Here is a 24,713-nt window from a genome sequence, read left to right on the forward strand (position 1 = left end):
ATATACTCGTGTTTTTTTTTTTTTTTTTTTTTTTTTTTTTTTTTTGTTCCGCAAAGGACAATGTGGTCAAAAGATCAAAAAAAAAAAAAAAAAAAAAAAAAACATCGCCTCCGATTTGTAATCTCAAATACCATCTCTTTCTCTCTCTCTCCTTCAATCAAGAAGATGGAGAGAAAAGATTGGTGGGTTTGGTGAGACCCTCCTTTATTTCAAGTCCAACCTTACAGCTTTCTTTCTTTTTCTTTTCTTTTCTTTTTTTTTTTTTTTAACGTAAGAACGGGAAAACAAATAAAAAAAAAAAAAAAAAAAAAAAAAAAAAAGGATGCGAAATACCAGTTTAAGAGTACCTAAAACCCATTTCATGTGTCAATTGATCCAGACCAAGCCTTGTGGCGTAAGAAAAAAAAAAAAAAAAAAAAAAAAAAAAGGGCTCCGTGCACATCAACAACACCCTTGAATCGATACAATTTATTCAGCATCAGCATATGAGAAGCGGTATATTACCTTGCACTTAAAGGAACGTAAGACGCAGTACACAGCAAAAAAAAAAAAAAAAAAAAAAAAAAAAAAAAACTTTTCCTTTTTGACATCCCGAGATAACGGTGGGGGGACAGGGCCACGCGAGATGTGCTGGGGCAGACAAGGACCATGCGTTATTCTTTCAGGGGTTGGAAAAAAAAAATTGCATGAAATGGTAAAAAAAACGAGGGAAAAAAAAAAAAAAAAAGGTGAGGGGTACAAAAGCCTAGGTGCTTTGTTTTTTGTCACGCGTTTCTCGACATTCAGTCTATAGTAAAAATTTGTGGCTGCTTAACACGGTCAATACTTGGTGGCAATGGTGGCGCAAACAGTTAAAAAAAAAAATTGATAAATACAATTCCAGAAATCATCAATTATGTATATAATACAAATATATTTATTTAGTTATTTTCATTACTTAGTGTTGCTTGATGAACTTGATCAAATATCAATCAGGACTCCCATGCAGCAACTGCAATGCTGAATATCCCACTTTTCGGAACCACAGATAGGAGGATAATTAGAATGTGCTTGTGTATGTGCCTGTGTGTATGCATTTGTGTGGATAGGATGGGTATATTTTGTATTAATCGCTGCCTTGTGGTTCTCCACTTGGTTGGATGCTTGTTGTTGTTGCTGTTGCTGTTGCAGCGAATTGCCAAATCGCTCATCACGTGTTAATTCAGGGTTCGGTCGAATGACATGAGCTTGAATACGAGTCTTTTCATTTTTTTCTTCTTCAACACGGTTTTGCTTTTCGTTGGCAAGAGTGGTAGTAATAGCAGCTGTTGTTGGCGTTAGTGCTGCTACTGCTACTGCCGTTCCTGTATCATCACCACCATTACTATTATCATCGCTGCTATCGTTTAATTCTATTAAAACTCCCTGTTTCTCAGTTGAAGGCTGGATTACTGGTGGCAGCAATAGACCTTTTGTAGCTGTTGGGAACGTCAGATCCTTATTGCGCTTTTGGTGTAAAATCAGCTGATGCTGAAGAAACTGATGTTGTCTTTGCATCATCTCCAACTGAAGTTCCACCGTTGCCTTTTCCTGTCTTAGTTTATCATATCCTCGCTGAAGTACTGTGATCTGATCCATCAAGAACTCGCATTTTCGTTGTTCGATAGTCAAAGGCGCCTCTTGGTGAAATGTCGTGTTCAGTGTAAATCGGCGTTTCGGTTTCGATCGGCGAAAGTGAGAATTGACAGCCACTGACGATACCATAGAAGCAAGCGCTTCATCATTCAACGAATAGGGGCTTTTTTCTGGTCGTTGGTACTGTTGTTGTTGTTGCTGCTGCTGTTGTTGTTGCTGTGGAAAGTGTTGTCTTCCTCCTTTGATCCTCAATAAGCTATCAGATTCTGTCAAAGCAGTCGCACTAGGTGACCTCCCATGCTCAATGGCCAAGAGCTGGTTTTCCTGCCCTTCTTCTTCTTCTTCTTCTTCTTCCTGCTGCATCCTCAGTTGTTGTGCTTGAGCTTTTTCTTGAAGGTACGCCAGCTGGGTCTGGACCTGAACATGTTTATGTCCCATGGCTAGGACCAGGTCCTGTAACCTTTCAACCTCATTCTTGTATCTCGCTACTACCCTCTCCAACTCCAGTGTCGTCTGTGCTGCCCGATATCGTTCACGATCCAGATGATCCTTGATCTGATGCTTCTCATCTGTGACTTGCGCCACTTTGGCTCGCAACTCTCGGAGCTGATCAATCAGATACCGGTTCTCTTCCTGCAGCTGATCAACCTTCTCGGTTGACATCCGTAACCGTTTCAAGAACTTTGCATTATCTGAATGACATTCTGTCATTTCCAATGACAAGGAGTCTCGATCCATGGTCACCTCTTTAAGTTCTCTGCTCAACTGCTGGACTTGACTCTTCAACTGCTGGATCTCCTTCTCTTTTGTCTCATTTTGGGTACGAAGCTGAGAAGCTTCTGATTGTACTTTAGATAGTTGAACGATCGTCATTTCATGCTGTTGTTTCAAAGTATAAAGGGACTGTTGAGTGTTTGATGATTGCTGTTGAACTTGTGAAAGTCGCTTTTCTGACAGGCTAGAGGAACGTTCAGAATGTTGCAATCGGTTCTGGACTTGTGATAATTCAAATTCAAGTGCTTCACAACGCTCTTGAAGAACTGATGATGGTAAGGAAGGATCCACAGGTGATGAGATGGCTGCTGGTAAGGATGTTGCATGTAAAGATGATGATGAACGGGTAGGCGAAGACGAAGACGAAGACGAAGACAAAGAGTAAGAAGAAGAAGAGGAGGAGGAGGAAGGGAAGTTGAGACTCTGTGATAATGTCGATAATGGCAAAGAGCGACGAGAAGTGAGTGGCGGTAAGGGCAGTGCTGATGTTTGATACTGATTTTTATTAGTGTTATTAATAAAGTTATTTTTATTGCTGTTGTTGTCGTCGTTATTGAGACCGAGTGGAGGAGGGCTCTGTGTTTTATCCAAACTGGTCAAGGCTGCAGAGTTATTGCCATCATTGTTGGTTATTTTCTGACCTCTACGAGGAACAGAGGCTGTAGAGTTGACGTTTAGTGCTAGCATTGTTTTTGTCTGGTGTTGATCAGATTGCGCCAAGGTCGATGACAATTCAAATGTCATTGCTAAAAGACAGAATGAACTGAATGTCAGTTTATTGAGACCACATTAATCGTTTAGACTTTGCAAATCGGCTAGGAACGAATAGTGTGGTTTATAAAAAAATGAAAAAAAAAAAAAAAAAAATAAAAATAAAAAACGGCAAAGAAGTGGAATGAGTTTGTAAAAGTCTTGTTGTCTTCAATTGAAGTTCAATGAATGAACAAGAAGGAAAATAGACGTCGTTTAGTTGTATTGCATGCAGTTGCACAGATTACAAACAAAACGGAACAAATAAACTGCGCCGTCGACAGATGAATGAAATGGAAATAGTGCACCCGTGTGAGCAATTTATAAAGAACCTTTGGCAGAAGAAAGATTCGCATGTGTCTAGACTCTATACTATATACTAACAAGCCATCTTTTTTTTTTCTTCTTTACTGCGCATGCTTTATAGCGTCATTCTCGGCTCAGAAGTGAAAAAAGAAGTAGAAGGAAGAGTCGATCTCTTTAGAGTATATTTATACAAGCGTATGTGTATGTAGAGGTGGTTTTTTTTTTTTTTTTTTTTTTTTTTCAAGATGATGTGGGAAAGCATGCATGTCATATCTGAAATTATCATCATTCAATTTTTTTTTTTTCTGTTTTACAGGTACATGATAACTCTTGCTTTTCATTCTTTATTCCTCCTTCCATTTCAACTTTTACTACATCAGGCAGCGAGGTATAAAAACATGCACGCTCTCATCCCAAGCACAAGTAGCTACTTCTCGGTCTCTATACAAGTTGAAGTCAACTCCCAGGACAAACTCTGTGTGTGCATCATGAATTTCAATCATGTCGCTGGTCGAGATATCCCACATACGCATAGTCATGTCATACGATGTCGATGCAATCAATGTGCCTGAATGAGGTGAGCATTTGACTTTACGGACAGCATACTCATGTCCTCGCAAGCAATTGATCTCCCGATCGGGTCGACGCATATCCCATACTTTGATCGTATGATCTACTGACCCTGTTACCACCGTGTGGTCCTGATACTTGTTCCAATCCAGCGTCAACACTTCGTTACCATGTGCAAGGATCGTCTGAATAGGTGACGGTGAGTTGGTATCCCAGAGTTTGACTGTATGATCTCCAGAGCAAGATGCAAACAATGTGGGTGAGTGAGGGGACCACATAGCAGAATAAACACAATGAGAATGACCCTTGAAGGTCTGTAATGATCGTGGACTATTTTGGTTCCACTAATGTTCCGATCCATAAAACATAAAAAAAAAAAAATAGTTAGTTGCTAGCTCATATTCTCCAGATGGTTGCAACCTACAAACTATAGTAGTTATTACCAGTTTGATAGTGTTATCCCATGATGAGCTCAAAAATGTATCCTTGGTCACCAAGTTCCAGTTAACAGAAAAGACTTCCCTCTGGTGCTCATGCCAATTTTGAATTGGAAAATCCTGCGTCCAAAAAAAAAAAAAAAAAAAGAACATCACACAATAACGGTTAGTCATCTGTTTAGGTAAGGAAATAAATAAAATTAAAAACGAATTTGTACTTACTGCCAATGTAGTATCCCACAGCTTTATGGATCCATCGCCGCTAGCAGTAACCAATTGGTTTTCATTGACCTCACTCCAGCAGACATCGAACAGGCCATCCTGGGTATCGAAACTATTGAATGAAACCCAGTCATATTTAGTGAAATACTCAACTATTCGGTTCATCGGTCGATATCTGGTTTTTTTTTTCTCTTCTTGTTCCTGAAAGTGTATATGTTGGACTTCCTTGATAGATATTGTCTTATATGTTTGTATACTATAAAAGATTCCTTTAGGTGGTGATAATCCCAATTGGTTCACTTTGTCCGGAAATTATTTAGCTGAGCCGATCGGTCACTGAACAGATCAAAATATTCACCCATTTTTCCCCTCCACGCGAAGAAGGAGGAAAAGTAAAAAAACAAAAAAAAAAAAAATCGTTCCCATGAACTCTTGACAGTTGCCTTTGCTTCTCAATTGACTTACACTCGTTCAACCTCAATGACTCCTGCTGCTGGTCCTGCTCCAACGTTAAGAATATGAAGTCTTCCGTTTCCGACTAAACCAAAGTTAGCAGCCGTCGCTACAGCCAATTTGTGTTCAAAAAACGGACTCCATTGGACCTGTGTTCATCCGTGTCCCCCGACAAGCATAGCATCATACAAAGAAATATATATATAAAGGGTTGTTGTACATATTTAGCTTAAGCATAGTAAGAAAAGTAGTTATCGAAGTCAAGAGAAAGTCCCTCAAAGTGAGAGGTGACTTACAGCATATCCGTTGTATCCTGCGGTACGATATTTTGTAAACATGGGAAATTAAAGTAGATGTAGATCGTCAATAAGGCGTTTACTCCCAATTGTACACAGGGTTGAGGGGAGGAATTTTTTCTTTAATGAAGAGAAAAAAATAGGTTGAAATGAGAATGAATGAACAAAGTGAGTGAATGTGACACCGAGATTGGTAGTTTTCTGATTCGCACGTGTTGGTGCACGTGACATGATCGAAAAACGACTGAGTGTGCCATTCCCCACAGCGTGAACGCCAACAACTTAAGCTCTTAGCCAGTGCATCGATCATCGGGAAGTTTTACATACAAGCATTTTCAGAGACAGAACCACTGGACGCAAGGGTTATATTACATACTATATATTTGAATGTGAGCTCAACTCTTTTTTTTTTTTGTTTGGTGAAGTCTATTTTGAAAATGTGATAACTTTTGATCGTTAATCTCTATATGGTTTTATGGATTGGTGATTAAGTGGTGCTAAGGGTTCTGCATATTCTGGATTGATATCCCATGAACCACCATCTTGGCGTGACACGCGGATCAACTGTCCGTCAGGCTCTTGCGTTGAAAACTTGGGAGAGATAAAAAAAAAAAAAAAAAAAGGTTAACACTCTGTTCAAATATAAGCAAGTACAATGATATATGATAATGAATTGATGCTGTAGCACTGTTATTACCGAGGCATTCGTTAAATGGATCACATCATCTTCTTTGAGCTCTGGAAGCTCTGCAGGATTACTGGCATAAATGTGAACGAACCGTAATTGGTCATGCTCAAAGGTCTCACAGAGCACATCCAAACATGAAAATCGGATCCAGTGTTCTACAAAAACATTTCCATCGAGCGTTACAAAACAAACAACAAACAAATGACAACAACAATACCAACAATATCAGTAACGGAGCGGACAAGCAGGAATATAAATTATCGGTGTCAACATTGTGATTTGCTCTAGTGGAGTAAACGACCACACTATAGTTACTTACCTTCTCTTGTGTAATCATATCCACAATCCCCACTTGCGTGAATGACCCGAACGTGGAGATTAAGGTCCTTTAGACAGCTTCCAAAGGTTAATGATCCAAGGGGAGTCAAGGTCTACGAAACACAAAGACAAAAACAAAATTTTTAATCGTTACAACTATTTTCTAGGTTGTACTTTTTGTAGATGTGAATATGCTTACCTTATCTGTAGATGTAATTTTTCCTGTCATTTTCGCCTTTATGCTTTGTTCTATGTATTTTCTATTGTCCTTTGTTCTTTATTTCTTTTTTTTTTCTTTACAAGTTTATGAATTATAGTGAAATGATGTGATGAAAGAGAATGTTTTTCTTCATGGTGTATAAAGCCATCATTTATATATATTTTCATTCTTGACTTCGATCCTTTCTTTGTACATGTACTATTTTTTATTTTTCTCGGCATAAACGGTTGAGCAAATCCAAATCCACATTGAACTCACGGACCTAAAAGAATCGCTTTTTTTTTTTACTCTCCTTTTTAATAATCCATCCATCCCGGAAAAAATAAAACATCCACATGAGCCCACGCGATCTATTCGGTTTTTTGAACACCGAGATAATTCTTAAGAAACATGTGGGGGACTCTTAAAGAACAAAGAAAGATAAAAGAAAAAAAAAAAAAGGCAAGGGTCGACAGATTATATTCTAAAATGTGGCCAAAAACCGTGGTAGTACTCATTACCTTGGATGAAGGCGAAGTCAAATAGTTTTGGCGCAGTTTTATTGTATCTTGTTTTATATATTTTATTTTATTTTATTTGATAAAAAGATAAGAGGATAACGAGGTCACATCATTTTGGCGAAGTTATTCCTTTGCAAAAAACAATAAAACAAAGAAGGGTAATAATAGTCATGATAGTATATATACAACAAAGGGTATTGCATGAAGAAAAAAAAACGTTGCCACATTTGATCAGGGGCCTGCATATGTTTTATTCATCATATTTGCTACTTTGAATAAAGAAAAGGAACATCACAGGATGGAATGTGGTTGTTGCTTTTTTTTTTTTTCTTTTTTTTTCCTTTTTACTCCTTTAGAAACGGTGCGTTGGTTCTATTCTTGCAAGGCTGGATTTGGGACGAATCAACCATGTACTGTTCATGTCGTGCGAGGCTTGGATCGTGAAGCCACCATGCCTATCCGACAATTTAAACTGTTTGGGTCATGTTAATATTGTAATATTGCGATATTGCGGCACCGAATATGTCTATGCATTATGAACTAAATTTCCTTTCATTCTTTTCTATTGATTTTTTTTTTTTTTTTTTTTTTTTAAAAAATATTTACAGAGGCGTTTAAGATCGTAATGTCGTCGCCGACCTTCAAAATGGGAAGGCCACTTTTGTGAGATGAAAAAATATAGACCATCTGAAGAGCGTTCGTATGGTCCTTTAGCAAGAAACGTGTACTATGATCTAACAGGGACAGCCGTTAGAAAGTATTTTTAATGTGTTTCAACGTTGATCCTTTTTTTATATATATTTGTATACATGTATACTTGTCTTTACCTTTGCTTTTCTCATCGTAAAAGATCAAAGAGCTCACAGCGGTCACCTCGCCATGCACGTTGAATCCAAACATGGGCTCATCTGGAGTCAACGTATTTAATCCTGTAACAATCTAATGCAAATAACAAGAAAGAGAGCGAGCTATTTTTCGTAATTGATCCCTTCTTTTTTTTTTTATTTTTTATTTTTATTTTTTCCTTTAAAATAAAATAAAAAAGTCATTAAAGCGATACTGTTTCCAAGTATACGAACCATGTTACTCCTTGTTTAATGCTAAAGAGGTATACTAGAGGTACTTGAGTAAAGAATTTATAGCCTGGAAGTTTAAAAAAAAAAAAAAAAAAAAACGCTGCTAAAGAGCAAAAAAAATAATATTCTAGCTCCTGTAACACCAGCAGCAATAGGAACAACAATAGCAGCAGTAATAATAAAGGAAAAGCCATTATGCTCATCTACAAGAAGGCTTTTTAATAGCTTGCCTTTTGCCTTACTTTGCAAGAACGACCAGTAACATGGATGTTCTATTTTTTTTTTTTTTTTTTTTTTTTTTTTTAAACATCACAGAAATACAAATGTTTCAGGAGAAAGCCAAAAATAAAAATAAAAATAAAAAAAGCTGATATTTGGTAACTTTGGATTTATCGATTTTTTTTTTTTTTTATTTTTATTTCGATCGTCATTTAAGAAATGATCAAAAGGAAAAAAAAAAAAAAAAAAAAAAAAAAAAAAAAAAAAAAAGAAGAATAGTAGAGTAGTTGAATTCACGGATTACAACCTCTAAGGCTGTGGGGAATTACGACGCGAGCTATTAGAGATGTATTCGAGGTCCAATTCAGGACCACAGATGATGCGTCCTTCAGTTTCGGACGTCCCTTCGTACTAGCGTCAAGGGAAAAATAAATAAATAAATAAGAATTAACCAAATAAATTTAAAATATAGTGCGCGGGTTCAGAAAAAATTCAATATTCTAAACTAATTATTACCTTGACATCAGTGAAAGTGAGCCAATGACCCTGTTGCACGATGTACATACCATCAGGGTCCTCCAAATAAAGGAGCACCTCCTTCTCGATAAGGCTTTGGGGGTCCATGAGAACAAAGTACAGATCCCAAGCTTCCCAAAGGGATAGTAAAAAAGCGTGAAAAAAAATATAAAAAAAACATTAAACTTCTAATTCTAATGGACCTATTCATTGCAATTGGTGCTGTAGCTTACTGTTAGGGTAATCCTTGGATGGAAACGCGCCAATGACGCGGACGACTACGCCTTGAACGTTGATATCGTGCATCGTGCAGATACCGCGCAACATGTTAAAGGGTGTGTAGACCTAAAAAAAAAAACATCAAATAATCGTTATTGTAAAAATCTTACTATTTTTTTTTATTATATCTTCCCTACTTTATCCTCAGGCCGTTGAGGCCCGCTTTCCTTGACTTACAATGCCCTCAAGCTGTTCGTTTGTGGTTCTTGTGATCATTTTTTTCTTTTGTTTTAACACGCTCAATGAATGATTGATTGTTAAAGATAAAAAAAAAAAAGAAATTTGAGCCTTTGATCACCTCTTTTTATACTCGTTCGACTACTCATAATGCTGAGTTGTGGCAAAGGTTCCATGGCGGGGAAAGCTCATCTCAAAGCCGTTACAGGAGATAGAAAAAGCCATTGGAATATGATCCTTCGACCTATCTACAACAGTCAGTTCTCAGCGGAGTTTCAAGGCCAAAGCGTCTTTGGGAAACACGCTCTGAAAAAATTAACTATGCAAATATGACACGCGACACGCGACGCGCGATAATTTTCCCACGCGGAGGACTCTTTTTTTTTTTTTTTTTAAAAAAAAAAAAAAAAAAAAAAAAAGGAAATACATGCAATCCTTCTACCATTCAATTCATTCCACATTTCATGAATTGCAGATGATTTCTAGCTCATTTCTAGTTCTTCTTTTTGCCTTCTTTGTCGGCATCGCCACTCCAGCGAAAGCAGGATCTTTGTTATTTCAGCCCGATGTGAAGAAACAAACTGTAATGGATAATAACATTTTTTCAACCTCCGTCAGTAGCAGTCACCACGGACGCGACCAGCTACAGATAGGCGTAGACTTTAATTGGCAGGTAAAAATAAAAAAATGGCTTTTCAAGACAAGGCATATTAAGCATATAAACAGAGAATCATGCTTAGCATATTAAAGAAGAAACGATTCAAACATCAATCAATAGCTCTTGGGACCATTTCCGACAGGGATGCGCGAACAAGACTTTGGCGCTGATCCATTGGAAGCCTTTGGTAAAGATAAGAAGTATAAAAAAATAATAGGAAAAAAAAAAAGTTATTTGGACTCTAGGTTTCAATAAAAACAAAGCTACCAACAAACTCATTTTGAAATAAATAAAAAAAAAAAAAAATCAAAATTGTTTTACTTCTTAGGTGGATTCCGAGAGCTCAAATATGATGAAGATGCAAAGTATCCTTCAGAACTAGCCAGAGATGGTGTTGTACGCTGGCAAACTACCCAGATGGACCGTGAAGGATGGATCAATATCAGTTATCCAGAGATCGAGTAATGAAAGTGACCCAGGGCTTTTTTTTGTTTTATTTTGTCTTCATTTTATTTTTTTCATTCTGCTAAAAGTTAAACGCAATCCGTTTGCCTTTGCGTCTCTCTCCCTCTCTCTCTTTCTCTGAAGCTGGAAGTTCAATCAGCAATTCTTGGGCTGGGCTTTCAATCAATTTCAAGCTTGGGCAAGATCTACGTTTACTATACCTTCGCATATTGGTGATGGTGATGGACTTTGTCCCGTCATAATCCAATGTGAAAACGTCGGAGACTTTTATGTGGATGACCAACGTCTTTCAGGGGACTGGTATGGATACGGTTTGACGAGGCATACTTTAAGGTTAAAACCTGGTATTCAACACATATTGTCTGTTCGGGTCGTCCATGAGGTGCGCATTTTCGGTGGCGTGATTACACCTCCACCTTCCAAATTCAAGTGCGAATTGAAGATACCCTTCGCCACATGGTCTAAAGATTTAGAGCCGCAGTACCAGCATCACCGTCGCCATCAAGGCATGACGGTTCAAGTAATCAAAGAAGGGTATGGAGGGCTTGTGCTTATGGACTTGGTTGATGATGCGCTAGCAGGGAAGTACATCAGCGTCGCCTTAAGGAACGTGGACACCGAGAAGGTCCTTGTTCAGTCTGTTAAGGTCCTACAAGGATCCGACCGATTCAAGGCAGAATTAAAGGATGTATCGACTGGTATCCGCCTAACTCCATCCAGTCATCGCCCGATCGTCATTCGCCTTGAGGAAACGGGGGCGAAGGCAAGTAATGGTGCACTTGCCCCGACATTCACACTGGAATTTCAGCTGAAGTGGCTCACACCTGCACCTGTACGTAATGGGGATTCAAAAGTTGAAACGCTAGAAACCGACCCGATCACTTTAAAGCAGCGCAAGTGGGGTGAAGTATATCATTACACATTTTTAGATTTCGATAACACGGTTCAGTATGCTGCTGCGATCCCTCCAAGCGATCCTTCATCACAACCAAAGGGCTTTAACTCTGTGCCTGTTATCGTAGCTCTTCATGGCGCAGGTATTCTACTCTAACTTTATATACTTGTTACATATACTGATCATTTGAAAAGGATTGAATCTGACGCTAGAGTTTTCACTTTCTGCCTTCTAGGAGTTGAGGTGTCACAAAAGTCGTTTTGGTTAACAGAGTACAAAAGGCGCGAGCACAGTTGGGTAACACTTCTGAGCCGGTTTTCCTTGCTTCCAAAAATTGGGTTTTATTACAAGCTAAAGATTTATTGTGTTCTCTTTTTCTTTTCAGGTCGTTTTACCAACGGGGCGTTCTCCATGGTTAGGAAAAAAAAAAAAAAAAAAAAAAAAAAAAAAGCCTTGCATTAACTTCGCTGGAATAGCATTGGAGTAGAAGCTTTTTTCCAGCCTCGGCAAACTTAGTCTAACTTTTCCTTTTTAATTAGGGGATACGATTGGCATGGAGCAAGTATCAAAAATGTCATGAGTGCTATTCAGAGCCTTTCAGACTCATTGCCTGGTGTACCAAAACATCTTCGAGGCCTTCCTGGAATAAAGCCAGATCCCGAGAGGCTCTTGATGGCTGGGCATAGTAACGGTGGTCAAGGAGCATGGTACTTTGTAACCCATTTTCCAGACAAAGCAATCGCGGGTAAGTTTTTATTTTTATATTCATTTTTTCTTCAAAAAAAAAAAAAAAAAAAAAAAAAAGAAGGATCTGTTACATTTATTGTAGATAGAATCTTTGCCATTTTCACTTCGGTTAAAGGGTATCGAGGCTTGATCGGCCGCTAATGCCTTCGCTCTTCTTCCCCTTTCTTTTTAATGACAGCTACACCTGCTGCTGGGTATGTAAATATCAAGCAGTATGTCCCATATCTCGGGTGGCAAAGCGATTCTTATACCGATTCACACTTGCGTGGGGTAAGGTTGAAAAGTGGGGTTGGTAAAAAAAAAAAAAAAAAAAAAATGGGGAGACATTATGCTGATAATTACTTTCGGATAGCTTTTAGAAGCATCAATCATAGAGTTTGATAACAACCTTCACATGTCCAACACAGTAAGTCTCTCCAACTATGAGCTCTTTCTTTATATTCTGGTATTATGAATGTATGGTAGCATTTTATAGTTATTATTGTTTACTAATGGTGCATTTTATATAATATATACTCAGGTCGGGGTTCCTATTCTAGCAAGGACAGGAAGCGAAGACGACAATGTTCCGCCTTTCAACTCCAGGAAGATGGTGCGACTCGGGCAAGAGAACGCACATGACCTCTCTGCAATCAGGTACAGTTTTAACTACAATAGAAAAAAAAATGTCCAACGACACAGGAGGAAGTGTCCTAACATCTACGCTTGTTGTATACAACTGCTTAGACTATCAGAAGTCTCAGGAGAGGGACATTGGTTTACGGGAGCACTTCATGACGAAACTATGCAGAAGTTCTTGAAGGGCCATTTATTCGACAACATTACTTCAGGAGCAGTTGAAGCATCTATAAGTCACCCTTTTGAGGATTTTGGAAGCTATCGAGATAATAGGACTGGCGCTAAAGCAGTGACCCTTCCTCCATTCCCCAAATCATTCGAAATCACTGTCATCAACCCTGCAGGGATGGGATCGAGAGGTGGCATTCAGGTTGAACAGCTTCATATCCCTTTTCGGTAAAATTATGATAAAAAAAAGAAGAAAAAAAATCTAGCGACCATAATAGTCCCAACCCAAAAGGAATGATTTAGTAATACAGATACTGATTTCTCTTGAGTCCATCTGCTTCCTATTAATTTAGGAAAGGAACTATTCGAGTACAAGCTCGAGAAGAAGCTTCAGGTGTCCAGGATGGCGCTGTTGAGATTACATGGGAGCTACGGACGACAAATATTCGTCGCTTTCAATTTTTGGATTCATCTTTGCTTCAACAAAGACGTGGTGGTCGCCTCACAAAATTAATTGTGGATGGAGTGACATTTTATCTGGGTGATGACGACAACAGCTGCAATAACAGAGGAGCTACGGTCTCCAACGTGGCCCAAGTCACATTTGTACGAGATCATTTATCCAAGACTCGTCAGCATTCATGGCAGGTAAAGAAAGTATAAAAAAAAAGGTGAATAATAAACGCATGCCGTGGCATATGATGTTTATTTGCTCGCACCACCTCTCTTTTTTATACACTATCTTAGTTCATGACCTCTAGCGAATGGTCCCATATTGAGCGCAATCGTGACACATATGGCCCAGCAATCCAAGTCTTAGAAAAACGTCTAGTCGTGATTGTCGGCACCAACTTCTCTGGCAATGGCATTCCTCCAGATCTCGTTGGTACAGCTGACAGGATTTCGAAACTAATTGCTCATGATATCTATCTCTACGGAAGAGGTGATGTGGAGGTTATGGATGATGAAGAATATATGACAAAGCTTCATAGGAATAGAGTCAGTGGAGATACCAGTACTGAGAAAACGAACCTTGTTCTGATTGGTGATGCTCATCAAAACAGCGCCACAAAACATGTCCTCGCACAGACATTTCAAGAAGGTAAAGAAGAAGAAACTCACATGCGCACAAACAAAATCATGGGCAAAAGGCATGCTTCCTAAACTTAACATTCACCTCGCCCTCCATGCATCTATTGTAGTGACCATTGAGGCTCAAAGGGGTTGTGTGTCCATTGACCCTAGACCAGAGACTGCTGCTGTGCCAAGTGAATTTTGTGGGCCAGGGATTGGATTACTGATGATACGGCCATGGGGATCTTCGAACTTGGCAATGGTGATTGCGGGTGTTGACAGCCAGGGGTTGGAAACCGCTGCACGTCTCTTCCCAAAACGGACCGGTCTTTTAGTTCCTGACTGGAGTAAGCGAGAATGAGAAAATGAATATGCTTATCCGCTTTCAAAATAACCTCATTCTTACTGTTTTTTTTTTTTTTTTTTTTTACCTACTACTATTGTTATCGCCGTTTTTTCTGCTGAAAAAAAGTCGTGACAGGACCAGAGATGGGGTGGAAGGGAGCAGGAGGAATCCTCGCAGCTGGGTAAAACCAAAAAAAAAAAAAAAAAAAAAAAAAAATGGCTCATATTGGTAATACGATTGTACACTCGTCATTGATTTGTTTGATTAGATTTTAAATATTCTCTTTGCTTTCTTCTTTTTTATTTTTGGTAGATTTTGGGGCAACCACTGGGAATATCTTCCAACGATGTCAGCATGACCTGAATTAATTCTCGGATGCCATACTAATAAGAGTTCTCACCAGAAAGTTGTCGACAAATATTTTTGAAATGAATAAACTATTTTTCATTTTTCGACAAATAATCGGCCACCAAATCACTCCCAATTGATCGTTTTGATTGAAGTTTATTGAACGTAAAGCGCTTTTTTTTTTTTTTTTTTTTTTTTTCTCTTGCGAAGATTCTATGGGGAATTCTTTCAATCTTCGACTTTTCGATCTCCAAGTCACATTATGAAAAAAAGAACATTCCAGTGTAATGAACTCCAAAGAAAAAAAGAACATTCTAATGTAATGAGCTCCAAAGAAAAAAAAAAAAATGAACAATGGATGTGAGAATCACATTTCTCTTTTTGTACGACGTGCATTTCCATGAAACAATCTTAAAATGCGGGCTGAGCAGACTAGAAGCGTGTGAAGAAAAAAAGGTAATGGGCGACGTTGGGCTTTTGGAGTAGAGGCAAGGGATGAGCATGATAACATGATCAAGAATAACAATCATGCTTGCCATTTGGATCGAGGTGAAAGAAGAAACTTTTAACAGAGTATAGAAACCTTTCCTGATTTTCCTATATAAATAACGACTCGATTGCACTAGAAAAAAAATTTTGTCAATATTCCTTCCTTATCCTTTCTCATTCAGGTATCAAGTAAAAAAGAAAGCGTGTAGCTTATTCATACTGCCATATCAGGGTTTCTAATAACATAAAATTTACGTTCTAGACATGAAGACATCTTTGAAGACGTTCCTATTCGCCAGTTTGGCTTGTTTACAGTATCTGTCCGGCACAGATGCTCAGGCAGCATCCCCTACAACTCCTGTTGCCACCGTCTCATTCCTACCAGGACCATCACAAACACCGATCCATACTCCAGGCCTGAATATCCCTGGGTTTTATACCGGAATACCGATTCTTCAGAATTCAGTTAAATACATCGTAGTTCGATTAGACAAGGGACCGATAAGTAAGTTCATCTTCCCTTCGTAGAGCTGAAAGAGAACTGGCGAGAAAGGAAAGAGAGTATCTGCTTTACCACTTTATTCAAACAACATTAAGGGAAGGATATTGACTCTTGTGCCTTTCCATTTTTTTTTTTTTTTTTTTTTTTTTTTTTTAAAAAAAAGGTTCCGTCTACTTAACGGCCACCAAGAAGGGTGAATCTTCCAAAATCATAATCAAAGATTATAAAGACGAGATCGAAAATGGTACGGGCCTAGAATGGGAAGTCGATCCGAAGCTGTATCCAGCAGGTGATTACTTGCTCAACATGACCGTCACTTCCAACAGAGTTAAGGCAATCCCCAATCCGCAGGCCTCATCCTCGAGTGCCCCTCCAGCATCTAGAACAACCAGTATGGCCTCAAGCCCATCTCCCTCCGGCACTCCAGACGTAGAGCTTGCTGTTTATAACTGGCAAGTAGAAATCGAGATTGTTGAGCATCCAGGCTTTGTTCCTAGCTCGGCCATGTTATCAAATGTGCCTGGTGGCAGTATATGGTATCTTTATAGTATGATGACAGTTGCAGGAACCATATCTCTAGGAGCAATCCTTGCGCTTTGATAAAAAAAAAAAAAAAAAAAAAAAAAGTATAAGCAGCAGCAGGAGCCCTGTCCATACTAGGCAGGTCATTGTTTTGTCACCCGGGGGCATTTCTATGCCCAAAGTATTTAGTATGTTTGCACTCTCCTTAATAAACACAGATAAAATTGTAAAATTGCGTGACACTTCCAGTAGCCTAGAAAGGAAATAAAGTCAAGCCCTCAACCGCCGCCATTTCTTCAAAGAGCTGACTCTCGGCATCGGAGCCTTGAAGATACAGTGGTTATAAGTGTCCTTATATGGATCATACTTGGCATCATAATGCTGTATAGATTGGAGTATCAACTAGGTCAGGGATCTCACCGCATGCTATCTCGAGATATGAAGGGTCTATCAACTTTCGCAAGGATTAGCAGTGTTACGAGACAATGCTCAAGAACTTGACTTTCAAGATGGTCATACTGACATTTTTTTTTTTTTTTTTCAGAGAAGGAACATCGCTATCAGCAATAGCGCCAAGTGGATCATTAAAATCAACTTATTTAAATAGTGTGTGCAGGTCCCGCGACGAAGAAATATCCAGAAGCGGCATGCCATTATACATAACCGTGTTACATTGTCATGTGCATGAAGAGTAAGGAGTCTTCTGGTAGTCGGACGAAATATTTTTATTTTAACTCAACCAAGATTTATTTTAGCACCTTGTAATGTAAGAGAATAAATAACGAACGAAGAATGCATTTGGTATCTTTTTCCGTAGTAAGATACATTTTGTTGCCAACTGTACATGTACACATGTCTTTTGGGTGAATAAAATGACATTGCTAATATGTGCCAAGGAGATGTGCACTGGTCAATGCCAATATGTTTTCCAGTCCAACTTGAGAGTTGAGTTGAGAGCATTGTTGTTTTTGTAAATGGATATGCACAGGCTCTTCTTGTGCGACGCGTTTTTCTATGAAGTGGGAGGCGGCGTTTTGGAGTGAACAATAATCATGTGCATGGGGAAGGAGCTCTTGTGCTACTTGTATTTTTGAATGCTCAGTTCAAGTGTTGCAAATAAGTACAGATACAGTTCTTTTTTTTTTCTTCTTCAGGCACATAACCTCCTCTTCCTCCCCCAGTATCCCAGCATTGGACACCTCCTTCTTTCCCTACAGAAAATAACGACTCAATTGCCCCTTTTTATCTTTTTTTTTTTTAAAGCTTGTCTTTCAGTGTGTTCATCGACAATCTCATTCATCTCCATCCTTTTCTCATTCAGGTACCAAAAAAAAAATAAAATAAAATAAAATAAAGTGTGCGAATTGTCTGTTATCACATCAGGATTTCTGATAATATGGCCTTTTCCTTCTAGACATGAAGACATCTTTGAAAACGCTCCTAGTCGTCGGTTTGACTTGTTTGCAATATCTGTCCGGCATAGATGCTCAAGCAGCAACCCCTACAACCCCTGTTCGAGGGACCGTCAGTGCAACCACCACTACAGTCCCAACGCCATCACAACCATCGTTTGTCAACACTCCAGGCCTGCAAATCTCTTCAGTCTACAATGGAATGACGATTATTCAGGATACAGTCTTATCCATCATGATTAGTCTGTCAGACCAGCGACCAATAAGTAAGTCCATCTTTCCTCCACAGAAGTGGGGAATAAACTTCTTTTTTGTTATTATATGAGAGCTCTGCGCGTGCCACGCTGGGAGAGGAAAGACGGGAAAGAGAGTATTTACGTTTATTTGTCATTTCAATCTAAAATATTGAGGGCGTTTGTTGTTGACTATTGTGTTTCTCTCTCTTTCTTTTTTTTTTTTTTTTTTTTTTTAAAAAAAGGCTCAATCAACTTTTCGGTCGCCAAGAAGGATGGCTCTTCCAACACAACGATTTCCACTGTCTCATCAGGCGCAACTATTCGTTCGAGACAACTATGGAATGTCACCTCGGAACAGTATCCACTAGGCGAATACTTGCTCAATATAATCATCACCCCTAACAATACAGTTGGCGCAGGCACCAACCCACCAGCATCGTCCTCGAGCGCTCCTCCAGAACCCAAGCCAACCGAAGCCCCCAGTACCCCAAGTGTAGGACCAGCTGTTTATTACTGGCAAATGACTGTTAAAGTCGTTCAACGCTCAAGCCCCCTTCCTAGTAGCTCCGCCATGTCACTAAATGTGCTTGGAGGTGGCAGCAGCATGGGATATCTCTATAGCATGATGGTGGCTGTAGGAGTCATTTCTCTTGGAGCAATGCTTGGGCTTTAATAGAATAACGGTATAAATGTTGGAACAGGCGGCTTGACGGTCCCGAAAGTCTATACGATTATAATAGACAAATAAAAGTAGCGCTATACGAAGACACGGTAATTATTCCTCTCTATTCTATCTGCCCATCATAGCTTTGGGGTTTACTTTTTGATATTATGACTTTATATTGTCCTCCCTCCCATTCCTTTGTTTATATTGAACTAAGTTGGCAGGAAGCAGTTCATAACAGTGTAAGGAAAAGACTTTTCTTGAAGCCACTGATAAAGCCGCTGCACAGGCAAGTATCATGACAGACCCACAGTCCATACTGATCCAACAAAGAATATTGCGTCGCACATACACAAGTTGGTCTGTATTGCTCTTGATGGCGGCTTCAGTGGGTTCGTTAGACAAATTGCTGAGCCATCAGATGTATTATCCAATGATCCAATGAGAACCTCTCAGATCAGGAATTGCATCAACTGTACAATAACAAGCATTGAAAGGTTTTGAAAATATGCAGTCCACACTTTCAAAGTTCACACACGATGCTTCCATCCGTTTCTCAGACACGAAGACGTTTGACCTCCAGTTTAAGCTGTGTTGACTGATTATGCATATCAAGGAAGGCGTGTCCATTCATAGCATCGCTACTCAAACTCATCACATATTCTGGATGCAAGATACATTTGACTACCCAGACAGCAATGAATACTAGGCTGCTTATGAGAAGCTCCTCAGTATCAAAGTCAAACTAAACCATGGTTGAAAGTTTATTGGAACTGCAAGAGGCATTCTATCTACAGCGATTTTGCAGCCAAGGATATTACTTCCTGTTGTGATTAGCAGTTATTTATATGGGTTTTTACTATAACTAAGATTTTTACCCTTTTTATTTAACGAAGATCCCTGGATCATAATAAAAACATCTTTCTTTCGTGCTCGTTACTTATTATGATCCTGGCATATTTCAATAACACTATCTACATATGTTTGCAAAGAGCACGTCCTTGAGATCTTTGAAGCTTACATGTGCCACATCAGCTAACTCTTTAACGAGGCTACCGTGATCCTTCAGTTTGACATCTCCGCCACAAATGTAGACGATCCAGAACCCAGGAACAACCTCTTAAAGGTCTGTCGTTGAATCTGTTTTGGTGACATCAAACTTACCCTCGGCATTAGTTTCGACTCTATGCTCTCCACCATACAGTTCATCCAAGTAGCACTTAATCTAATTCCTATTGCCATAAACTTTGCCGAACATATCCTTGTAGGGTCGTTCAAACGCTTTCCTTATACCCTTTGATTCTTTGTTGTGGTCTCTAAACTCACTAATAGACACCTGAATGAACACTGGTCCAATCATGAAATCGAATCGAGGATATCCTGGATAGCCACGGGCCAAAAAACCATCTTTCCCTGGGCCAAGAGAATGTTCTGACCTGCTAGTAACTCTGTAGTCATCGAATTTCAATACGATTGAGGTCTCATTGCCACTATTGATGTCTGTTGCCTTGAGTACTTGGCTGCACAGCACAAATAAGTGCATGCAATAGTGCCTCTTCAAAATCATATCCAGGATTCCCAGCTTTGAGTCGTCGTACGACGCTTGATGGTAGAGATAATGACTTGAACACTCTCATGAATGCTTTTTAGTACCGAATCACATAAAGGACGGAACAGCGTTTTGCAAACTTCATTTATACGATACAAAAGCCCCAGGTCCAAAATTCCCACTGGAAGAACTCTTTGACAGAGCCATGCAGGAAAGCTTGAGCAAGGCCTTGGTAGAAATTGCTACGTTCCCAATCACCCCCTGATTAGCTGGTAGTAGCCGTTGACAATTTCAAAGAACTCGTCTGTTCGATTGTTTTCAAAGTCTGAAATAGCTGAACCAATGGAAGTTATATTTCCCTTGAGAATGGCACACAGTTTCATGAGCTCTCGTGGTGCACGGTACGTGATCCTCGTTATTTCCACGACATTCTCCGGACTGAGGTTGATATCTTTGGCAGTGGAAGGTTATCTTTGAAGAGGCTTCCATGTTCATCAACAACTGTTAGAGTCCTCTTCTCCTTATCCCTTTGCATAAGAAGATTCTCAAAGATTACTACTACCGTCAAGTCATCGTCAATGCCAAGATATGCCTCAGTAAGCATTTTTAAATCGTTGGAAGTCAAAATATCCTCGTTGAGCGCTAGAAAACGTTTGATTGTTTCAAATTCCGATTTTGACTGGGTCAGAGCGTCCAAACATTTCGCGTCAGCAACGGAGAGGATAATCCATCAGATAATAAGACAAAGAAGATTTGCCGATGCCCATTGAACAGGTAGGATTCGTCGTTATGCCAAACGTTGTTCTCCTTGTATCTCATTCCAAAGCTCAATCATCTGTTCCGTGACAAGTAAACTGCCAGAGCTGTATAAATCAAAATCCTTTGGAGTCTGGTTTATGGATGATGAAATAATAGTGTTGTCGCCAGGCCGATGATTGGCTTTGAGGTGGGCAAATTGTTCGCGTGGAGCGGGTTTGAGATCACTGTTCTCTAGGAAATTAACCCAAGGTGGCAGCTCCACAATATTACCAGCTCCACAATATTACCGTCGAATCATGGGGCTAAAACGACATTTATGTCTTTAGAGCGGAGCTGTCATCCTAGCTCCTGGTTAAACGTTCTGGCGCCTTGGATGATGATAATTGATGGGTCTTCCGCAAGTGGCAAGCATCCAGATGACAAAGCATATGAGAAAGGATAATTTCCTATGCCAGCTGTCCTGGTGATAATAATATGGTTTTGGGTCTCATCATCAGACTCTCACTGGGTTCTCCACAGGATTCTTCATCTCTATCCGTTTTTACAAAACTCTTTGATAATAGTATCACAAAAATCTGCCCTTTCTTGCACACAAGATCGCATGATGATCACAGGCTTTATAAAGTTCTATATGCCCCAGTAGAAGGGAGGACGGATTAAACCGCTCTATCTATTCGTCTAAAAGGTAAGTGGATAATGATGGCTTCATTTATAAAGGATGAACCATTGTAAAAAATCCTCAAGGAACAGGTATAATGCTTTTCTTTTACAGGACAAATTTTCATCCACTTGATTGGTATTCGATTTAATTCTTCAGATTCGTACCGGCTGCTCCTCCTGAATATGCAGCTTCGATGTCGATTTTTATGACACGCTGTCTTACATGTTTTAAGCATACATATGGATTCTTGACGACCGTATCTTTGGTGGTAAGAAAGTTCTGAACTTTAAAATCGTTATATACGTCTCCTGGCACCACAAAATAGAAGAAAATGGTATCGTCACTTCCATTCGGCTTTGATTGCTCTCCAGTAATATATTCAATTATCTCCTTGAATGGTGCTTGCTTGATCGGATGTTCCTCTGATACTGTGACCTGAAATAGCTTGTTGGGTCCCAATGCAAAATCAATGCACGGAAATTTAGAATGTACTGGTACAAACAACTTGCCAGCTGCTTGAGTGAGCCCTGATAATTCCTCTGAAGTCCGGATAAACACCTCTTCTGGATTTGCTGGAAAATCAAGAAATCCTGTTTCGCCTGACTGGAGATCCTTAAAGGGAAATCTAATATCACCACGTCGAAATAAGTGATGAGCATAGACTTCAAATACCGGGCCTTTAGCTATATCCTCTCCGCCTTTGACAAGGTTCGCCAACACATCGACCCAAGTGTTATCTTTTAATTTCTCCATAATCTGTGATTCGACCCAACGAGATGCCCACACCAGGTAGAAGTCGAGATGGTCAGAAGTGGGGACTCTATGGAGTAAACGACCACTAAATGCACTCGCATCTTTTCCTCGTGCAAAGAGGCTTACAAGATCTGCTGGATTCTGGAGTGATTTAATGGCCTCTTTGACGCGGGAAAACGCAGAGTCTCTAGCACTCTCAATATTTTCTTGATTCATGGATAGTGAATAGGCTGGGGTCTGTAGGACATGTCTTGGTACTCCCCCCAAGTCGTAAAAAAGCTCCTCCAAAAATTCTTCATCCACTAGATGATAATACTCTACATTGGCTCTACATTCTTTAAGCTCGTCCAAACTCCAGAGTGACATGTGATAGTAGCTAAAGCGTGCAGTTTCCTTGGCGAATTCACCGTACTGCTCATTGAGAGTTTTTGGTGATGCCGCAAATATCGTCCTGGCTTGATCTGGTAGAGGTTTCTCACTACTATCAACTAAGTACCACGTTTCAGGCCGAGCAAGGAAATCTCGGAATGTTTTTATATCCCCAGAACGTCGGCAAGTTGTTCCTCCATAAACATGACATTCGGTACCCTGCTTCTCTTGGAAAATAATAATCGGTGGATTTTCCTCATCGTGTTCGGCAAGGAGGCGGATGGCAAAATAGACCAGAAAGGCTGACTTCCCAATTCCAGGTGTTCCAGTGACAAACATTCGGTTCAAACCAGTTTTATGAGGGGTACTTAACCTGGATGTAATATGGTCATAAAGCTCTTTATATTCTTTTCTGATATAAAGATGCCTTGTTCTGGCAACAGGGAAGATACAACCCTCAGGGGCAGTCAATATTTTGGAATCCTTGATACCACCAGAATTTCGGAGCTCGCGAGCCACGCTAATAATGCCTTTGTAAGGATCATCTACTGGTAGCCCCCCCATGTACGAAAGCACCTTGACCCTCTCTTTCGAGTTGAGAGGCGAGACGGTAGGTTCACCATCCACTATCCCTTTCGTTACAAGCCCTGCTTCTGTAATCGCATCCATAAGATCACCTCTGCTACTCATGCTTGGACGAGCTTTTTTAGAGGGTGACTCTGATAAAAGAGATAGAGTAATCAAAATTAATATTTTTGATTTATTGCACATCACTCTAAATTGATCAATAACCAGCTTCTCGGCCAAAAGCACTCACCAGAATCTTCATCTTGTTTTCTTTTCTGAGCTAAGTATCAAAAGCGAATAATGAGAAAGAACGTTGAGTTATCAAGACACAAACCAAATGGTGATATCACGTGGTATTGGGCATGAAAATAAGCAAACAAGCTTCATCAATTGAAAATATCAACAACAACCATCAGTCCATCAAGAGCTAAATACATACCTCGCTGTGGTGGCTTGACAATAACATGAATAGTTTCCTCTGGAAGTTCGGAAATAAATATGTCCCCAAGCTTCCTTGATGCGACTGTAAGAGCCTCTTTCGACTCGATTTCTGACTCAAAGATGGCCTCGTCTTTGTCAGGGATGGAGACCTTGTAGAGGGTGAGCTGGTAAGCGTCGATGTCCTTAAATGCATTGGTATTCTCTGCTTTGATGGCTTGCTTGAGTTCGCCGACTGAACGATCAGAAGGAATATTTACAGGAAAACATGAAGCTTCTCCATCAACAATACAAAAAATCTTTAGCTCGGTTGGCTCGAGGATTTTAGGGTCATTGGTGCTTGAAGACTCTTCCTTCGCTTCCCCTTTTCTTTCTTTCTTTTCATACGGTTCAGTTCGAGGTGATGGGCATCGTGATGGTGTTCTGCTGCTTCCCATTGTGTTTTCAAACCTGTTTAAAAACAAGGGCGTAAATAGACGGAGGACAGAAAATAGGGAAAGGTTGATAAAAATGTTAAAGGATGATAATTCAGTAGCAGGATGGTTCAAAATTGTCTAGAGATGAAGTTGAGGGAGGAAAAGAAAAAAAAAAGGAAAGGAAAGGAAAGGAAAGGAAAGGAAAGGCAATGAATGAAGGCTTGGAATAAATAAAAGAGCAAAATTGATGGGAGCAAAACTGGGGTGAAATAAGAAAAAAGTGAAAAAAGGATAAAGGAAGAAAAGGAAGAGGAAAAAAGGATAAATTTGTTCTTTTATTTCAAGGTTGGGCTGTGTGTGAGAAAACTTTTTTTCTTGATGCCATGCGATTAAAGATTAAATTGGTCCCTAAGTGTGACGTAACATGTATTGTTTTAATACATCATCTCACCTCTGTTTTCACCACACATTCATCCCACTATGAACATGTCTAACACCTCATTCCAAGAACAAGGAGCTGTTACTGATGCTCCTATCAATGATGTTCTCGCCATCAATCAAATTGAAAAGATATTGATTGGTGGATTTGAAGATATTCTAAGTGTTCAAACACGAATAATATTATATATAATAATAATTTTT

The 24,713-nt window shown here is 39.5% G+C and overlaps 9 protein-coding genes across 9 annotated transcripts; 3 read left to right on the forward strand and 6 right to left on the reverse strand.

Moving 5' to 3' along the window:
- Positions 1-946: 946 nt before the first annotated feature.
- On the reverse strand, positions 947-1,786 carry BCR41DRAFT_354971 (hypothetical protein). The gene has a single exon (XM_022024426.1). It carries the CDS (start codon positions 1,741-1,743, stop codon positions 961-963), a length of 783 nt encoding a protein of 260 aa, XP_021880560.1. The 5' UTR covers positions 1,744-1,786; the 3' UTR covers positions 947-960.
- Positions 1,787-3,773: 1,987 nt separating this feature from the next.
- BCR41DRAFT_337399 (WD40-repeat-containing domain protein) lies at positions 3,774-5,577 on the reverse strand. The gene is made up of 5 exons (XM_022022070.1): positions 5,423-5,577; positions 5,139-5,275; positions 4,674-4,785; positions 4,458-4,571; positions 3,774-4,358 (listed from the first exon to the last, which is right to left on the reverse strand). The coding sequence occupies exons 1-5, from the start codon at positions 5,462-5,464 to the stop codon at positions 3,816-3,818; spliced, it is 948 nt and encodes a 315-aa protein (XP_021880561.1). The 5' UTR covers positions 5,465-5,577; the 3' UTR covers positions 3,774-3,815.
- Positions 5,578-5,878: 301 nt separating this feature from the next.
- Positions 5,879-6,657, reverse strand: BCR41DRAFT_396954 (hypothetical protein; the record flags this gene model as incomplete). Its single annotated transcript, XM_022028851.1, has 4 exons — positions 5,879-6,013; positions 6,120-6,265; positions 6,430-6,541; positions 6,628-6,657. The coding sequence occupies 4 exons, from the start codon at positions 6,655-6,657 to the stop codon at positions 5,879-5,881; spliced, it is 423 nt and encodes a 140-aa protein (XP_021880562.1).
- Positions 6,658-7,500: 843 nt separating this feature from the next.
- Positions 7,501-8,418, reverse strand: BCR41DRAFT_371304 (hypothetical protein; the record flags this gene model as incomplete). The annotated part of the gene is made up of 4 exons (XM_022026591.1): positions 7,501-7,620; positions 7,755-7,882; positions 7,976-8,087; positions 8,368-8,418. 4 exons carry the CDS (start codon positions 8,416-8,418, stop codon positions 7,501-7,503), a joined length of 411 nt encoding a protein of 136 aa, XP_021880563.1.
- A 334-nt stretch (positions 8,419-8,752) lies between these two features.
- Positions 8,753-9,454, reverse strand: BCR41DRAFT_371305 (hypothetical protein; the record flags this gene model as incomplete). The annotated part of the gene is made up of 4 exons (XM_022026592.1): positions 8,753-8,854; positions 8,960-9,090; positions 9,193-9,304; positions 9,416-9,454. 4 exons carry the CDS (start codon positions 9,452-9,454, stop codon positions 8,753-8,755), a joined length of 384 nt encoding a protein of 127 aa, XP_021880564.1.
- A 397-nt stretch (positions 9,455-9,851) lies between these two features.
- On the forward strand, positions 9,852-14,799 carry BCR41DRAFT_422700 (hypothetical protein). Its single transcript, XM_022030182.1, has 16 exons — positions 9,852-10,088; positions 10,194-10,260; positions 10,402-10,534; positions 10,662-11,575; positions 11,669-11,730; positions 11,819-11,847; positions 11,973-12,178; positions 12,359-12,450; positions 12,533-12,586; positions 12,701-12,816; positions 12,907-13,194; positions 13,320-13,614; positions 13,714-14,068; positions 14,169-14,387; positions 14,513-14,567; positions 14,699-14,799. The coding sequence occupies exons 1-16, from the start codon at positions 9,891-9,893 to the stop codon at positions 14,742-14,744; spliced, it is 3,129 nt and encodes a 1,042-aa protein (XP_021880565.1). The 5' UTR covers positions 9,852-9,890; the 3' UTR covers positions 14,745-14,799.
- Positions 14,800-15,393: 594 nt separating this feature from the next.
- BCR41DRAFT_422701 (hypothetical protein) lies at positions 15,394-16,325 on the forward strand (the record flags this gene model as incomplete). Its single annotated transcript, XM_022030183.1, has 3 exons — positions 15,394-15,405; positions 15,486-15,728; positions 15,889-16,325. The coding sequence occupies exons 2-3, from the start codon at positions 15,488-15,490 to the stop codon at positions 16,323-16,325; spliced, it is 678 nt and encodes a 225-aa protein (XP_021880566.1). The 5' UTR covers positions 15,394-15,405; positions 15,486-15,487.
- A 1,082-nt stretch (positions 16,326-17,407) lies between these two features.
- Positions 17,408-18,667, forward strand: BCR41DRAFT_422702 (hypothetical protein). Its single transcript, XM_022030184.1, has 3 exons — positions 17,408-17,568; positions 17,662-17,925; positions 18,138-18,667. The coding sequence occupies exons 2-3, from the start codon at positions 17,664-17,666 to the stop codon at positions 18,566-18,568; spliced, it is 693 nt and encodes a 230-aa protein (XP_021880567.1). The 5' UTR covers positions 17,408-17,568; positions 17,662-17,663; the 3' UTR covers positions 18,569-18,667.
- Positions 18,668-18,966: 299 nt separating this feature from the next.
- On the reverse strand, positions 18,967-20,491 carry BCR41DRAFT_387028 (hypothetical protein; the record flags this gene model as incomplete). The annotated part of the gene is made up of 5 exons (XM_022027854.1): positions 18,967-19,304; positions 19,581-19,678; positions 19,724-19,784; positions 19,806-20,079; positions 20,367-20,491. 5 exons carry the CDS (start codon positions 20,489-20,491, stop codon positions 19,116-19,118), a joined length of 747 nt encoding a protein of 248 aa, XP_021880568.1. The 3' UTR covers positions 18,967-19,115.
- Positions 20,492-24,713: the final 4,222 nt, after the last annotated feature.

This window comes from Lobosporangium transversale (assembly GCF_002105155.1).
Source record: "Lobosporangium transversale strain NRRL 3116 chromosome Unknown BCR41scaffold_22, whole genome shotgun sequence".
In the NCBI taxonomy this organism is placed as follows: Eukaryota; Fungi; Mortierellomycota; class Mortierellomycetes; order Mortierellales; family Mortierellaceae; genus Lobosporangium; species Lobosporangium transversale.

Coding starts and splice junctions, on each gene's coding strand:
- BCR41DRAFT_354971 (XM_022024426.1), bottom strand. CDS start 1,743: ATGGTATCGTCAGTGGCTGTCAATTCTCACTTTCGCCGATCGAAACCG.
- BCR41DRAFT_337399 (XM_022022070.1), bottom strand. CDS start 5,464: ATGTTTACAAAATATCGTACCGCAGGATACAACGGATATGCT. Junction 5,276..5,422: donor CAGGATACAACGGATATGCT/GTAAGTCACCTC, acceptor GGATGAACACAG/GTCCAATGGAGTCCGTTTTT. Junction 4,359..4,457: donor GGGATAACACTATCAAACTG/GTAATAACTACT, acceptor TCGGAACATTAG/TGGAACCAAAATAGTCCACG.
- BCR41DRAFT_422700 (XM_022030182.1), top strand. CDS start 9,891: ATGATTTCTAGCTCATTTCTAGTTCTTCTTTTTGCCTTCTTTGTCGGC. Junction 13,195..13,319: donor CAGCTTCATATCCCTTTTCG/GTAAAATTATGA, acceptor CTATTAATTTAG/GAAAGGAACTATTCGAGTAC. Junction 14,069..14,168: donor CGCACAGACATTTCAAGAAG/GTAAAGAAGAAG, acceptor CATCTATTGTAG/TGACCATTGAGGCTCAAAGG.
- BCR41DRAFT_422702 (XM_022030184.1), top strand. CDS start 17,664: ATGAAGACATCTTTGAAAACGCTCCTAGTCGTCGGTTTGACTTGTTTG. Junction 17,926..18,137: donor GTCAGACCAGCGACCAATAA/GTAAGTCCATCT, acceptor TTTTAAAAAAAG/GCTCAATCAACTTTTCGGTC.